Source organism: Pelmatolapia mariae, linkage group LG16_19, assembly GCF_036321145.2.
Source record: "Pelmatolapia mariae isolate MD_Pm_ZW linkage group LG16_19, Pm_UMD_F_2, whole genome shotgun sequence".
NCBI lineage: Eukaryota > Metazoa > Chordata > Actinopteri > Cichliformes > Cichlidae > Pelmatolapia > Pelmatolapia mariae.
The window spans coordinates 35,520,363-35,536,644 of NC_086241.1; the positions used below are offsets into that span (position 1 = coordinate 35,520,363).

The following is a 16,282-nucleotide window of genomic DNA, read 5'->3' on the forward strand; positions in this document are numbered from 1 at the left end:
CCGGTAGACTGCAGCGAGAACTGCCAGCATGTGAGCCAGCCAGACTCTGTCTCTCTCATCATGGTCACCTAAATGCAGCACAGTAATGGCAGGTTTTGTAATAAGGCAGATCGCTGGGTTGAGATTCACGAGTCAGGAGCAGAATTAAAAACACAACATTCATTTGAGGTCATCGCGTGTTTTGTGAGCAAATGCTTTTGCATATTCGTAGTGTTTCCTCCCTTAAATGAAATATCTACTTTGCAAGTATTGCAAGTTGCCCTGTTGTCATCCGTTCTCGTAAAGTATGACCAAACTTTTGAGCGTTTGAGCCGCCATGTTTCCTGCCAGGTAAATGACGCTCCGCAACGTGGTGACGTCATTCGGGGCGACTGGAATCGATAAGGGAATCGTTTGCAAAAATGGCAAACAATTCCAAGGAATTGAAACAGTGGGAACCGGTTCTCAACAAGAACCGGTTTTCGATACCCATCCCTACATATAAGCAGTCGTTTTTCTCTGTTTTCATTCTAAAAAATTACTTTCAGGCCATCAAGCGAATCTCTGTTAAACAATCACAGTGGATTGAACAGGTTATTTTCTAAAGCAGAAAATAATCACTGTTAATGCTCGTTTATGGCATTAACAGTAAAACTGAAAAGGAGGGTGAAAAATGAAAAAACAAACAAACAAACAATAAATCATTTTTAAAAAAGCAGGCTGCTGTTTTTGAGATCATACGACTTGAATTCGTCCTTCACTCAGACATAAGTTTCTGTAAAGGTTTCAGTGCTGCAGCAGCTTCCAGGTGCTGATGAGAACTGAATCACACGCAGACCAAGAAGAGTGACACTGACAACTAATATATGGGCAAAGATTCTGGACTGGCAGGGACCACTAATCCCATCTCCAAGGAATCACTTATGAACCTCATATGCAACTTATTAGCAAGATTTCCTGAAACATCCTTACACTGCAGCATCCGACTGCAGCACAGAGCAGTCAAGCTGGAGCTGCTGAGACACATCTGCTGCTCATTTTTATGACACTGAGCAAACTCAGCTGATCCAAACATACTCGTGCAACACTGTGTTTGCGCAGCAGCCTGCAGATACATGCATTTCAGACACACACCTCGCTAAGACACACTGCTTCACTACACACAGTTTGTTCCACGAGTGGAAGCTGTGAACAATCCCGAGTGCCAGACTGCAGGCAGCAAACACACTTCTATGTCAGCAAAGCTCTGAACAGACATGTATACAACCAAGGCTGAGGTCTGAACACCAGGGTGCACTCTTCGGGTAATTTGTCCTCATAAACTCTGGAAATGTATTTAGTCGTCGTTCCGTTTTTATACGGCGAGTAAGTCGGTGCTGAAGTTGTAACTTTTAGGGTCTGAAACAGCAGCTCCTACTTGATTCACAGCTGAGGAAATAAATGAGACAAATGAAGTGACCCTTCATTTCTCTGTGTGATTATTCATAGATTTGTTATCAGTCTTCTGTAAGCGTCACACTGATCTGTGCTGAATGGAAAATTAAATAAAAGTCCAGAGGCGATGCAATTTCATGGAAACAGACAAAGCAACTATTATTATTACTGTCATTCCATGAAATGTGCATCAAACACTAATATATTCACAGAAGTGTTTAATGAACATATGCAGACTACTAGCCTGTTCCTGAAATGTGCATACCAGCACCGCGAGGCAGCTGCTGTTGTGATTTAGAGCTACAGATTACATTGGATGTGTGCACATTATTTGCAGTCTGCATCCTGCTGCACGTTGATTTTCTTTATATAAGGAACCAAGTTTGCATCGGGGTGAAACTGTTAGAAGAGAGAAGCCTGACCCACAGCAAAAAGAAAACATAACACAACAAAAGGAACATTTCACAAGCAAAACTGTCCAAGGAGCAAGGTGGAGCAGCAGCTTTGTGTCCACTTGGATGGTTAGATTGATTAAACACTTCAAACTGGGCTGGTAACAGGCTGACAGGATAAGACTCAAACATAATTGCCACACTTGCTAGCATGCCCTGCCAATTATTGTGCGCTTGTTTGCCTCCTTGACACAGTTTGAATAATGACCAGAGACAAATTGTATGGGCTGAACCACAAGTGACAAGTCGGGCGGGGGACGTTCTGTGCCATCCCGAGGCTGGGACGGTCGCTTACTTAAAGCAGAAGAAACAGTCTGATTGGCTCGTTTTGTTATGACCAGAAGCAGTTTAAACAAGCACACATTAGATGCCCACTCAAATCACCACTGAAATCTCCAACTGGCCAAGGTGGTGTTGTGGAAGCAGAACCGCATCACTGAAACCAGCAGGACCAGTCAACCATTGTACTGGCGGCTGTAAACAAACAGGAAAATCAGTCTAAAAAGTTCCGCTGTGAGAAAAGACGTTTTTATCCCCGTCCTGGCTCCCACACGCGGTCTTCATATTTCCAAAAAAGAAAAGAAAACAAAAATGTTTTGATGCATTTCTTTGGTTTCGTCGCTGTGCTGAACCATGACTCTGAAACCAAAGTTCATACCAAACCTCGCCTGTTATTTACTGTTCCAGCACTGTGCAGCGAGGAAAAACATCAGCATGACCGAGTGTAGCAGCACACTGAGTCAGGACGTTAAAATAGTCATTTTTTCCCTCTCTAAACAACAGCTTAGCACAGATGTAGTTAAGAAGTTAAATAAGGGACTGAGCCCACGAGTGTGTTTACACTGTTTATTCTGAGCCACTGGTCTGCACTCCCAATCAGTCTGGACGCTCACTTTTTTATTTATCCTGTCTCTACGTAGCAGCTAATGGTCCATTTCCTCCCCGTCAGCCTGCTGCACAAACACTCACACACCCTGTTTAACCATTAATCTCCCTCCTTACACATATTTGCTTCTGCAGTGAACCTTTGCAACACTAAGTGAAAGTGAGCAGGATCTGGTCACCATCTGAACCAGCTCATACAATCTGCTACACATTCAAGCTGCAGGACTTTGAAATGGCACGCTGCATGTCCACACTACAATAATGAAGGAAGAACAGACAGAACTTAACACTTGATTCTACCGACGCTAAAGTCAGAACAGACGAGGTGAATCCGTAAATCCTCAACAAGATGTTTTTCACAAGCTGGGAAAGAAGTCACTGCAGACGTGCCACTCTCCATAGAGCCCCATGTTAAACTGGCATAACTGTAACTAATCCATGTGGTGCTATTAATGAGATGATAACAATATTAGCAATAGAAGAAGAAGAATTGTTATTGATGTAGGCCAGTTTATCGACAGACACACAGCTAGTTTGTTTCGGCTAACCGGAGTCAGTGATCCAGTCCTCTCAGGTATTTAAGCAGTCTGCTAATAAGCACTAATAAAAGCTTCAGTGACATCACTGTGGCTTTGTCCATCATTTATATACAGTCTGTAGCATTAATGCTCCCCACAGCAGCTTTTTCCTCCAGTGTTTCCACCTGCATCACAAACATGCAGGTGGGGAAAAAACAGCAAAACCAGCTCTGCACACAGAAAATGACCCTAACCAGTCTGCACTGTAGTTCACTGCATCCTGACTCAGATTGTGCAAAGTTAACAAACACTTGAGCAGAACCTGCCAGAGCTACTCCCAGGCACAGTGTGACAGTACAGCAGCAGGATGATCACAGTGTTCACTCTGACCAGGACAATGACATCGTCCAGCTCTTTGTACTCACTCTGCTGCTGTCTTTGAAGAGTTTAAAGTTCATCCACTTTGGCATGTCGACCTCTGCTCGTGCGTCTCCCTCTGACTCTGTCGCTCTCACCGTCTTCAACAACTCACTCACTTGTGTCCGTGAACACGCCCTCCCTCTCTCTCTCTCTGTCTCTCTCTCTCTAGACAGCCATAGCTTTGTGTTTGATGGGAATGCCACTCAGCTTGGTGTGTGTGTGTGTGTGTGTGTGTGTGTCACTGCGTTCACATTTCTCCACTTCCTGTAATCTAGTGAAGCAGTAAAATAGTCAGTTGCAGGACTTGTAGTGCATGTGTGTGTGCCCGTGCGAGCACGCGCGTGTGTGTGTGTGCCCGTGCGAGCACGCGCGCACGTGTGTGTGTGTGTGTGTGTGTGTGTGCCCGTGCGTGCACGCGTGTGCGTGTGCCAGCGAGCGTGTGTGGGGAGTGGTTAGAGAGCACATGCAGATGAGTGTGTGACACCACAGTCATATGATCAGCAGATGGCTGCTGTGAGGCTTCAGTCTGAGTGTGACAGTGAATGCATTCGATTCATGAGAACACGTGTAAACAGTTGCTGGTGAGGAAGAGCATCCTTACCAAGTGATCTAGTCCAACTTTTATAGACATTTTATACATTTACAATTTTATATTTTGATTATATATTAAAACAGTCCAGAAGCATTTCAAGACGTGTCTAGAAGGATTTTGATAGTACCAGGGAGTGTCTTCATGGACTTTGCTTTGTGCACTGGTGCACAGTCATGCTGGGACAGGAAGGGGCATTCCCAAACACTTCTCCCAAAACTGGGAGCATCAAATTGTCTGAATTGAATTGTAAGAGTTCCTTTCAGCGGAACTGAGGGCCAAGCATAGTGCTGGTGTGCTTTAGATCACTGCATCTGATAGCTGGTATGGAAATCTTGGATGCAGCTGCTCAGCCACAGAGAGCCAGTCCATGGAGCTCTCTGCACACCACTCTCAAGCTTCTCTGAAGTTTGGAGGTTACGAGTCTGCAGAAAGTCAGATCTCTGAGCACTATGCACCTCAGCGCCCACTGACCATGATTTTATGCAGCCAATCACTTTGTGGTTGAAATGGTGTCATTCTCAGTCCATTCCACTTTGTTATAATACCAGTTACAGTTAACTGTGGAATATTTAGTAGAGTTGTTGCACAGGTTGCATCCTGGCTCGGTACCACACTGGAATTCACTGAGCTCCTGAGAGTGACCCGGGGTAATTGTGAAGTGTAATTTTACTTGTGGCACTCCAGACACTGAAGATCAATAACTGTGCTAGCAGCTATGCAGTGAGCTGTATGCTAGTATGCCTCTATGCTCACTATTGTCTCTATTACTATTATCACTGTTATTATTAAGGGGCCCATCCAACTGTTGTTTGGGTCTTCATGCAGCATACATGGATCAAAGAGGAGGATGATTCTGTTCTGAGGTGTTTGTGTAGTAGGCACTGATTGGTTCATGCGCACTGCCAAGGCGTACACTTCCTATGATAACCCAGCCCAGGTCAAATCTCCCGCCATCAGGCGGGTCATGAGGGTTGTTATTCTGTCAGTGGATTTTATGTACGCTGATGAGTCCATAAAGTCCAAAGATATATTCATCTCTGCATGTGCAGACTGTGAGTAAGCATTACTGCGCCTGGCTTAGAAATGAGAACAATGTTCAATTAAAGTAAAAGTTCAGGATAAAAAAGTATCCATGCTCTGACTTATAGGGCAGGAACAGTGGAGCAGTGAAGACCAAGTCATCAACCGCTGGAACAATGCTTTAAATAACAAAGACTAAACCCACAGTGACTCACTATATCAAAGAAACATCACAGAAAGACTCAAGAGACTGACTTATATACCACGATGTTAGAGATGTGATTACAGAGATGACCTCGCTCAAACTAGATACATGTAACTCAGATAACCAAGTTAAAATGAATCAAATGACCGTTTCACACAAAATCAATGTTAGAAAAAAATCAGCTCAATTTATGGATAAAAGGAAAAAAATAATTATGACTATTGTTTGCAAACCTACAATTTCCAACCTTAGATTTGTGACACTGACAGTTTGTTAGAACTAAACGACGCAACCAACTGCGATACTTACAAGAGGTTCCTTAGACCCATGAGAAGTCCCTTTTTAAATGAGCCACAGAAGAAGAAACCCAAGCTTACCACAGAAAGTTAAAAACTACTGTCATGATACCCATCACATCAAACTGGTGAGGCTGTGTTTAACCAACAAAGACAGCATGGCTGTGTTAAACTGTGGTTTGGGCTGCCTTTGTTCAGCATTAAGTCTTCATTTAAAACAAACAAACAGTATAAATATGACAGAGCAATCCCTTACAAGCTTCCATACATGATGAGTGGGGAGTGACAGACCCATGGTGTAGGTGTCACAGGAACAATAAGGAGCCAAGCTGTCCTAAGAGAAGCCTGACAGGCCCCCTCCACCTCAGTTAATCTGTCAGTGTGCTGAATGTGAACATACGTGCCAGTTTGTTATTATGTGTTTAAACAAATCTGGTGGCAAAAGGAAAGTTTGAAGCCTAATCTTAAAGTAGATCAAAGCGTTAGCTGTTTCCACAGAAGAGTCTGAAAGCTGAAGGCTCTGCTACTCTACTCTAGGAACCACAAATACATCAACAGTGTGAGAGCGAGGTGCTCTATTGTGGTAATATGAGGTCTTTAAGATAACACGGCCCTGATCATTCAAGACAATGGACAAGTCAGATTTTAAATCCTTTCCAGATTCAACAGGGAGCCAGAGAAAGAAGCCAATATAGGAGAAATTGGCTCTCTCTTTTTAGTCCCTTTCAGTACTGTTATATACTTATATGGAATTTTTCTAGCACTTTTACAACCCTGAGCAGCCTGGCATTCCTGTGCTTGGGCGAGGCTTTCACATGTCCTGTACCCTCGTCTGTCTGACTGAAGTGAGCTTTACAAATCCAAATCAAACTAGAAAAAGTTGCATTTCCTGCGAAAATGCAGTGTGAATGCCGTGTGAATGCCGTGTAGTGGAATCTGAAAACAGCAGAAGGAGAACTATCTGCTGAAAACACTTTGTAGAAACTGAAGTCTTTGCTGAAACCTGCGTTATTTGAAAGGGTACAGTGAACAGGGTCAAGAAAGCAGGGAGAGCGCGAGGAGGGAAGATGTGCAGCAAGAGCCACATGTAGGATTTGAACCTGCGCCACCTGGTCTCAAGGCGGCTGCTCATCTCACTGAGCCAAACTGGTTCTCAGGTGACTGAAAAGAGATGAAACTGAAAATTGTCCTGAAAAGAGGTGAAGATGCTAAAAATTCTATTGAAAAGAGCAGAAGAGACTGAGATTTGTGCTGAAAACAGGTGAAAAAGCTGAACTTTCTGCTAAAAAGAGATGAAGAAACTGAAAATTCTGCTGAAAAGAGGTGAATCAGCAGAATTTCTGCTGAAAACAGCTGAAAAAACCGAAAATTATGCTGAAAAGGCGTGAAGAAGCTGAAATTTGTGTTGTAAAGAGTTAAAAAAGTTTTACTGTTAACTGAAAAAAATGTTGCCATAAGCAGGATTTGAACCCGGGCCTCGCGCTCTGAGAACGGCTGCTCATCTCACTGAGCTAAAACATGGCTCAGCCCGGCAAACTAAACTGGTGATTGCACTGATAATGTGGTCCCATTCAGCAAAATGGGCCAAAAAATGGCATAAAAAGCTTAATATCTCAAAAAGTATAAAAGAGATATTACACACAATAAAGTTTAAAGAGAAACAGGATTCACACAAATAGCAGTGACTCATAACTCATCACTACACCTGAAGTTAAATCTTCCTATAAAAGATGCTGACGTCATTTTAAGATTGTAATAACAGACTTCGGTCAAAAGGTTGGGAACACCCCAGTGTTTCCAGTTTTTTATTGAATATTATCCAGTTTGTCTCATTGCACTCTGAAATGAAAGCATAGTACAAATAAACAACTGCAGTTAAAAAAGAAACCACGGAATAAATTTAGATTTAATTTTAGACCAAAATGTATTCTAACCTTTGACTCATCAGTAGCCTTCTTTGGCAGATATAACAGCTGAACACAGTCGTGGCATTTTGTCTACAACAGAAATCTAATCTTCTCCCATATCTGTAGCAGAAGTTCCCATAAATGTGGACCTTGTAGTTGCTTTGCTTTCACTCTTCTGTCCAGTTCAAACCAGCTTGATGGGGTTTAAGTCTGGAGACTGTGCTGGACACTCCATGTTTGCAAGCTCACCATCTTGTTCTTTTTCCTGAGGTAGTTCTGGCACAGCTTGGACTCATGTTTTGGGTCATTATCCTGCTGTAGGATGAAGCCCTGACCAACTACCAGAGGGTACTGCATGGTCCTGCAGAATGCTGTGGTAGCTGTTTAGGTTCAGTCACCGACCCTGGATCAGCAAACAGCCCCAGACCATCACACTTCCTCCTCCATGTTTGAAGTTGATGCCACACACTGTGGAACTGTCCTTTCACCTTCTTGATGGCGTACAAAGATCCTGCATGATGAACCAAAGATTTCAAGTTTTGATTCATCAGTCCATAATACCTTCTTCCAGTCTTCAGTAGTCCAGTGTCGCTGTTTCAATAAGCCTCTTTGTCTCATTCTGACGTCTGGCTTTCTTGCTGCAGCTCGTCCTGTCAAACCTGCAGCTCGAAGTCTTCTCTTCACAGTTGAAACTGAGACTTGTTCACTACGACCACTATTAAACTGCTTGAAGCTGTTGTCCTCTGAGCCGCCATCACACAGGCTGTTAACTCTCAGAAACTTGTATGTAAGTGCATCGGCAAAGTCTGATGACCTTATTTGCCAAAATCAATTAACTTAAAAATGTCTGTGACAGTTTGCTGAACTGTTTACAGACTGCACACAGCTGCTGACTGCCAACGATCAGTCAGGTTTGAGGACGTACATGAGAGTGAAAATCCAATACCACACGGTAGAGTTTACAACCCTTTACATAGAGCAGTGTTTCCCAACCTTTTAGAGCCACGCACATAGAAAATTCACACGACACACCACCAAACAAAAATGTCCCAAAAAACATATTGATAATTTGTTCCTGCGCACCAGGCATAGCGGGATTGGCTCGGTTTGTCCCCAGTTACCTTTTTTCCTTTCTTCTGACCACTGCTCATGCTAGGGCCTTCATCTGGGTTGGAGTTTTCTCCAGGACCAGGTCAGACTGACTGCTTTATCTTTTCCAATATTTATCTATTGCTCTTACGTGCTGCACTGTCTATGACTATTATGTAATGTCTTCTGTGTCTTCTTCTGTTTTACTGGCATTTGGCAACCCATTTAATTAGAGCAGGTAGTTGTACTGCCCTCTAGTGGAAGAGAATGTAACTGTTCTGCCCGTTACTCACGCCGGTTGCTTAAAGCACTAATCAGGTGGAACCAGATAATCTTCCACGGCTCACCTGATCATTTCTAACGGCACACCTATGTGCCGCGGCCCAGTGGTTGGGAAACACTGACATAGAGCGCGATATCTGTTTGGAAATGGCACAATTTTGATTTTGGTCAGTAGGTGGCAGAAACTGTGCTGAGTAATGAACAGACTCATGCTAGGGACACTACTTCTTGCTGACAGTCGTTCACTTGCATGCTCTTCCTTGCGTGATTGACTGAATATTTAAAAAACTGCAAAAATAGTTTCCAAAGAAAAACGTAGCATGGCCTTGCCTGCCTGAGTGACAGATTCTAAGAAGCTGCACCTTTTCTAATGAATTCAGTCACATTTTACATATTGACTATGAAGTAATGAAATTTGATTTGAGAACATTTTAGTGCTTCAGATTGCTGATGTAGAAGTTTGAGAGAACCAATAAGTACACATTAAGAACGACTGCTGTACTGAACAAACATGCTCAGATCATTGATTTAATAAAGTTGTCTCCAAGATACACAAGGGATTGGTGCACTTGTATGATAATAAATCCCTGCGGGTCAGCAGAGCCATGGGAACACAACAAATGATTACAGCATCAGCCTTGGCACATGAGCAAAAAAACAATGTTTCATTGTGCTTGTGGGGAAAATACTCGTCCAGCAACTACAATCATGCACTGCAAGAAAAGACAAACAGCTCTAAGCAAAGGACATTAGCATCATTAGCATGAAAACTCACAGCACTGTCCCTATTTTACCATCATATTACAAAAGAGCTCAATGTAAAGACTCAGGAACCAGAAATAAAAACATGTGACTCTCACGGTTGAAGCTGTTGCCTGTCAAATAAATCAGAGCAAACTGCAGGACAAAAGCTTTTTTACTTCTGAGGTTTGGTTTTTTTGGAAAACAGCAGAGGAGGCTCCAAAAATAGGCAAGCTGGAGTTTTCTAAATCCTAGAAACAATAAACCAGAGCAGAGCAACAACACACCCACACTCAGAAAGGACTGGAAAAATTCATTATGATGTTTTCATTGGACAGAAAGAGGTGGGGTGCACACACATGTAAAAAACACATGTGGGGTCAGAGCATAGCTGCCTGTGGTGTTTATGCTGTATACATGCACAGTGTGGACGCATGTTTCAGACAAACCAAGAGTCTGGTGTGATTCTGTGTGTACTGCTGACATTTAGAGGCGAGCCAGCGTGTAGGCGTGAGGGCTGCATTGTGAAAAGGACACACTATGTAACTCTACAGCAGGAGGCCATGACTGACATCTGTGTCAGGTTTTCCATGTGTGCAAGTGTGTGTGTGTGTATGTGTGTGTAGCAGTGTGAATATATGTGATAGAACTGGTCAAATCCAAGCAGCTGACAAACAGCCAATACAAGAATCGCACCAAACTCATATTAAAATGTCTACGTTTATGCCCTTTTGATTGTTTGCTCATATTCACTGAGCTTCCTCATATAAGGAGCTCATCCTAGTGATGAAGTCAAAAACAAACTGCCTTTAGGATAAAGACAAAGTCCTGCCTAAAAAGCTCTCAAGATGGAGAACTCGTAGCAGAGGAAAGGCTCAAGAGGTCAAAGTTGTTTCTGGCAGTGAACGTGTAAGAACACACCCTACTTGTCAAAGTGATTCCTTCTCTACACACCTCCACCTCCTGCTGCGACTGACACAGACGGAAATGAGACTTTATCATCTATCTGTGCAGTTGATCTTGTGATCCTGTGCTTAATTATTGCCGACAACCATAAGAGCCAGACATATAAAACTGAGCTGCAGCGAATGTGATGTCATCAGTGCACAGAGTGAAAACAGTTTGGAGCCAAGTGTCCGTCCTCAGTGTGCGTCTGAGTGTTTGTGACTATGGGCTCCGAGTAACTGAACAAGTTAAACATAAGAATGTGAAAAACAGCGATAAGATAAGATCTGGATTCCTTCCAGTTACGGCTGCACCTTCATACAGTTAAAGCAACAACACAAAAGGTCTTACTTTGATGTCAGAGGCTGTCTGGTAGGAGGTGTCCGTGCAGGTGCCTGCACACAACCTGAAAAGGGCTTTCACAACTGATTGTTTTTCTGGCAGCATTGTTGATGACTTCTCATTCAAATGTGTGAACTGAACAGATTCCCCACTCCAAACAGTGATGGCTCTGAATGTATCCAAGAACCGGCAGACTGCCTTACTGCCAGCTGCAGAAGCATGCCCAGCCCCTGCTGCTGCTCATTTAAGCTGCACAGGAAACCCTGTAGCGCTGATACAGCTGTGGGTCATCAGCTCGTCAGTATCAAATGCTCAGTGAGGGTGTTTCCTACCTTGTCGCTGTCTACAGTGTTCTGGGATGTCCTGGATGCAATTGAGATGGTGTCTGGTTGGCTGCTGCCGTCTCCCTGACTGTCTCCGTCTTCACCTCCCTCCCTGCAGAAACACACAGCACCACCAGGATGAATGCCAAGGTGTAAATGTGAATGGTCTTACTGATGAGGTTAACAATCATTTTTTACACATTTCATATCATTCCATGTCCTCTGTATGTCCTTTTGGTTTGCACTCCGATTACCGTTCCACCCAGCAGAAACGGCTAAGCTAGCTCTACTCTTTCCTGCAGGCGCATCCAGCAAATGCACACGTGATGTCACAGAATGCCGTTTTGTTAAGTTACAGGACTTTATGTCTGTGGCACACTTTAAAATAACTGCTGTTTATCTGAAACCTGTAATTGGATCAAGACAACTGGACATGAATACAAACATTGATCTTCATTCATGTCACATTCATCATGTAAATTAGAACCCATTCATTTCCTCCTGCTTATCCAGTTAAGGGTCAGGGGGCCTGGAGCCTCTCTCAGCTTCCACAGGGCAAGAGGCGAGGAACACCTACGCCCAATTAATGGCCTAATCCCACTAACTGCATGTGTTTGGACTGCAGGTACAAGCCACGCCCACACATAATGCTCCACACAAACCCACGATATTCTTGCTGTGAGGCTAACACTAAGTCATCGCGCTCAATGGTTAAAATAAACGCTGCTTATTTCTGTATCTTTCAGCAGCTTTAGTCTTCCACATATCTGTGATGGTAATAACAGGACATTCAAACCGCTCCCTTTGTGCCCACTCTTGTGTTTCTGTCACAGTGAATCCATCAATCTGTGTGCTACTGTGTACTACAGTAATCCCCCCAAAAGTATGTGTTTCTCCACCTTTTAGCATTATTCCTGGGTTTTGTCAGTGCTGGTGTTTTAGGCAGGTGAAGCGGCTCCTTAAGCGCCCCCTTCAGGTGAGTCATCCTCTCCTGGATCACCTCCCTGATGTTCTTAATCCAGTCTTGTTTAGCTTCCATACTGGATGCCTGGAGAAGTCACAGTTTTAAAATCCCAGCTGATGAAGCAGAGAGCCCAGACTTTTGTTTACATTTAATTTCACGTACTTTCAGCACAGTTTTATTATCAGAGGATGGGGTTCTTCCAGCCCACACAGCAAATTTACATGGGTCGCCCTCAATGTGCTCAGTCACCCCCAACTCTGACGTCTGCGGGAAGAGTAAGGAAGGGGGTACAGTTAAAGCAACAACGGCTATTTCTACATGTAAGTGGACACAAACACAGTGAGAACATCAGTCATGGCTGAAACCACCCGCTCACCAGTAGTCTGTTCTTGTACTGGTACTTGGTTCTGCCAGCTGAGTCTTTGATCTCTTTGCTAAAGACCAAAGAGAACTCAAACAGGAAGAGGTGCCGATCCCTACCCTTCCTGATGAGCGAGCGTGGATCCCAAACCTGAAAACTGTCCTGCAAGATCAGCTCACCCTGCACCTCCAGGTTCTCCTCAAAGCCTGCAGAAGAGCCAAGCATGAATAACCATGTTTCACATCAGTGCTAGGAGGAAGTGCGGCGAGGACGGTCTCTTACCCTCTAACATGGCGAGATGCATGGCGTCGTTTGCTCTCTTAGGAACGCTGAGCATCACCTCCAAACCGTCTTTGATCTCTCCCTTTCCCTCCTCACAGCAGGACAATAACTCCTGCAGGAGGACAGGACGAGATGTTAAAACTGATGAAAGGGGATCGTTTGTCTGATCTATAAATATTTGGTCCATTTAAACCACACGTTCTAGTAGTTCCCACTCAGTGTGTGGGCGGATTCACCCACACTGTTTCTGTTTTTTAAGGGTTGAGTTATTTCTGTGTGTGTTGCTGCTTGTTCACCTTTAGCAGTAGTTGGTACTTGGTGATCCTCTGGACTGGTTTGATGAGGTAGGAGGAGATTGAGTTAGCCAGTCCTCGTCTCTGCTGAATCTCCTGCACGTGCACACAGCAGAAATGTTTATACATATTAAATGTCCAACGCTTGTAAATGTCAGTGCAACAGCACCATCTGCTGACAGAGGAGCAATTACACAATGTTTGTGTGTACAGGGAGAAATCACAGCATGCCACTGAGTCTATTTATCTTCCACATGTGCGCGACAAACGAACGCGGCACACTGAATGCAACACAGCGAGTGTGTGTTGATCCAATCAGCTTCTTTAGTATAAAAAGTAACAGCGTCAGGTACACAGAAGGAGTATTTAATGGGGTTAAAAAATCGTGACCATACTTTGATTTCCAAAAAAGAGGACAATTGGCCCAGTCATGAAAAACTTTATTAATACTGTTTGCTTAAAGAAAACTTTAACAAAGCTTTAACTTTTTGTGGGTGGCTGGAGCTCAGGCGGTAGAGCAGGTCATCTACTGATTGGAAGGTTGGTGGTTCAATTCCTGGCTTCCCCTAGCCTGCATGTCAAATATCCTTGGGCAAGATACTGGATAGCAACTTGCCCAAATTGCTATCCAATGCAGTATGGGGGTGAATGCACAAGTTGAGTGCTCAGAAGAGTAGAAAAGCGCTATATAAGAACCATTTACCATAACATATTTAAACGATGCCTCCTCGGTGCAGTTAATGAAATAAAAAATGTCACACAGGCTTTTACAACAAGTGCAAAAAAAGAGGACGATTGGTCGCCCGAGTTTAAAGGAGCCAGAACATGCCAGCTAATGCTGTAAAAATGCTAAACAAACATTTGCATATGAAACTGAGAAATTTGACTCGTTCTTAGAAAAGTACATCCTCATTTATAAAGTGAAGCAAAAAGATGAAACAGTATCAACCTTCCTCCTCCTCATCAGCTCGAGTGTTTGGGAGCTGCAGTCAGTTTTCACAAGCTGTTCAGTAACTAAGGACTAACTCAGCAAGTGGCCTGCATCGAAGCCACTTTAATACAGATGTTACCTTCACAAACATGGAGATACGCACACTTTGCACACTAACACACATACATACTTTAATTATTTTAACAATTTTCCACTTCCAGTCCGTCTGAGCAGAAAAGCTGTTGATATTTCTCTTTTAATTTTGCATTTTTAGTACAGTGCTGCCTGAAGACCTGACACTACTGTTTTACAAATGACTGAAATGCTGCCAGTTAAGCTACTAAACCTTTTTCACTACATTAACATTAGATGGATGACACTATGCTGAGTTGGATCCAGACTTATGTTCTGCTCACAGACACAGGGAACACATCCACATTTATAATCACTCAAAGTCAGCTGTTGTGGGATTTTTTCTAGCAGGTATGTTTTCGCAGCTTTACCAACTTCTTCTTAACGTGCTCTTCACATCAGATGTAACACGATTTTATATTTTTTCCCAAATGTCAATCAAAAGAAAACGATTGGTGGGGACAATAACCGTCGACGTGGCGCTGTGATACAACTGTACTCACATCAAAGAAGGTGCCTGCGTGCTCCAGGATCAGCTGGCTGGAGTCTGGTTTGTTCTTGCAGTAATCCACATATATGTGGAACTTATCAGCCTGGAAAACAGGAGAGAAGGCAGCTTTACGTCCTGATTCACGTCCAGCCTGCTTACACTTACAGCTACCTGGGACGCATGTTCAGCTCAGTGGGCGACCGTGTGCCACGTGGCCACAGTGCAGGTTTGACTCACACCTGCAGTCCTTTATCTTTCCCCCTCTCTCCCCACTTTCCTGTGTTTCATCACTGCTCAACGATCCAACAATGGCATAAAAATGCCCCCAAAATAACCGTAATAGAATAAAACAGCTGATACTGTGTGTGCACAGTTTGCCGATGAAGGTTAAACAGATAAGAATCATCACTGCAGGACAGTGTTTCATGCATTCACTGAGGTTCTGCTTTCTTTTGTCTTTGCTCTGCTTTAATGACTTCTTAAATGGCTGTTTTATACTTCTGTGTTGCCGTGTGGCCCGCTGCTCTGCTGATCTTCAGCTGCACAGAGCAGCAGAGTTGTAACATAAAAACCTCTCCACTGCAGCCACTCTGTGCTTTTGATGTTGCATTTTAAATCTTTTTCTTGCTTGTTCTGTTCCTGGTGAACTGCAGAGTCACAGCTCCATCATTTCTTCATTGTGTGCCAGTTTAAAATCTGAGGACAGCAGCCGTTCCTGTGAAGATGGAGGTGCCTGTAACTGACCAACATGACCTCGAGCACAGTTTGGGTGAAGATTCATTTGCTCACACTGTGATCAATGCTAGGAGTGCTTCATGTGAACAGACCGAAGCCTCACTGTGGACTGAGACGAGCTCGTCACCTACCAAAACAGATACGCTAACTCGCTGATCACAGCGCCATCTTGTGTTTTGTTGCAGTATTACACAAGAATACAGGCTCCTTTCAACTGTGATGTCTTTTCATCACAAAGGTTCACAGCTGTCCTTTCTTCATATTCTGCTGACAGCTTTTAGGAGGTTTATTTAAGAGAAGAGGAAGTTTAAGGGCTAACCTGCTCTTTGAATTTAGTCCCAACCTAAAATAACACTTACAATGTCGTCACTAGGAGCTACTTATGATACTAGAAAGCATTCTGAACGGGGCTCCTAGTGTTTCCACTGTGACTCTCACCCAGGTGACAAAGCAGTGACCCACGTCCTCTGGAAGCTGCTCATAGTTTACCAGCTCCTTTAGGAAAATACTGCAAAGACACAAACAAACAGACTGTATATTTTTACTGTAAATTACTCAAGACTTCAAAGTAATACAGATATTAAATTGTTTAGAATGGTGATATGTGAAACCTCCAAATGCTGTGAATGAGTTTAAAGCGTTGCTGCTTAATGAACTATTACGT

At 43.5% G+C, this 16,282-nt stretch overlaps 1 protein-coding gene across 3 annotated transcripts in view; it reads right to left on the bottom strand.

Moving 5' to 3' along the window:
* Nucleotides 1-16,282, bottom strand: part of kalrna (kalirin RhoGEF kinase a) — a 166,711-nt gene that overhangs the window by 51,950 nt on the left and 98,479 nt on the right. For all 3 annotated transcript variants that reach the window (XM_063499855.1, XM_063499854.1, XM_063499853.1), the window contains exons 31-38: nt 16,057-16,126; nt 14,897-14,986; nt 13,334-13,426; nt 13,038-13,149; nt 12,771-12,961; nt 12,557-12,658; nt 12,330-12,478; nt 11,440-11,542 (exon numbers count right to left, since the gene is read on the bottom strand). In XM_063499855.1, coding sequence (XP_063355925.1) covers nt 11,440-11,542; nt 12,330-12,478; nt 12,557-12,658; nt 12,771-12,961; nt 13,038-13,149; nt 13,334-13,426; nt 14,897-14,986; nt 16,057-16,126 — 910 coding nt within the window. The remainder of the gene's footprint in view (nt 1-11,439; nt 11,543-12,329; nt 12,479-12,556; nt 12,659-12,770; nt 12,962-13,037; nt 13,150-13,333; nt 13,427-14,896; nt 14,987-16,056; nt 16,127-16,282) is intronic.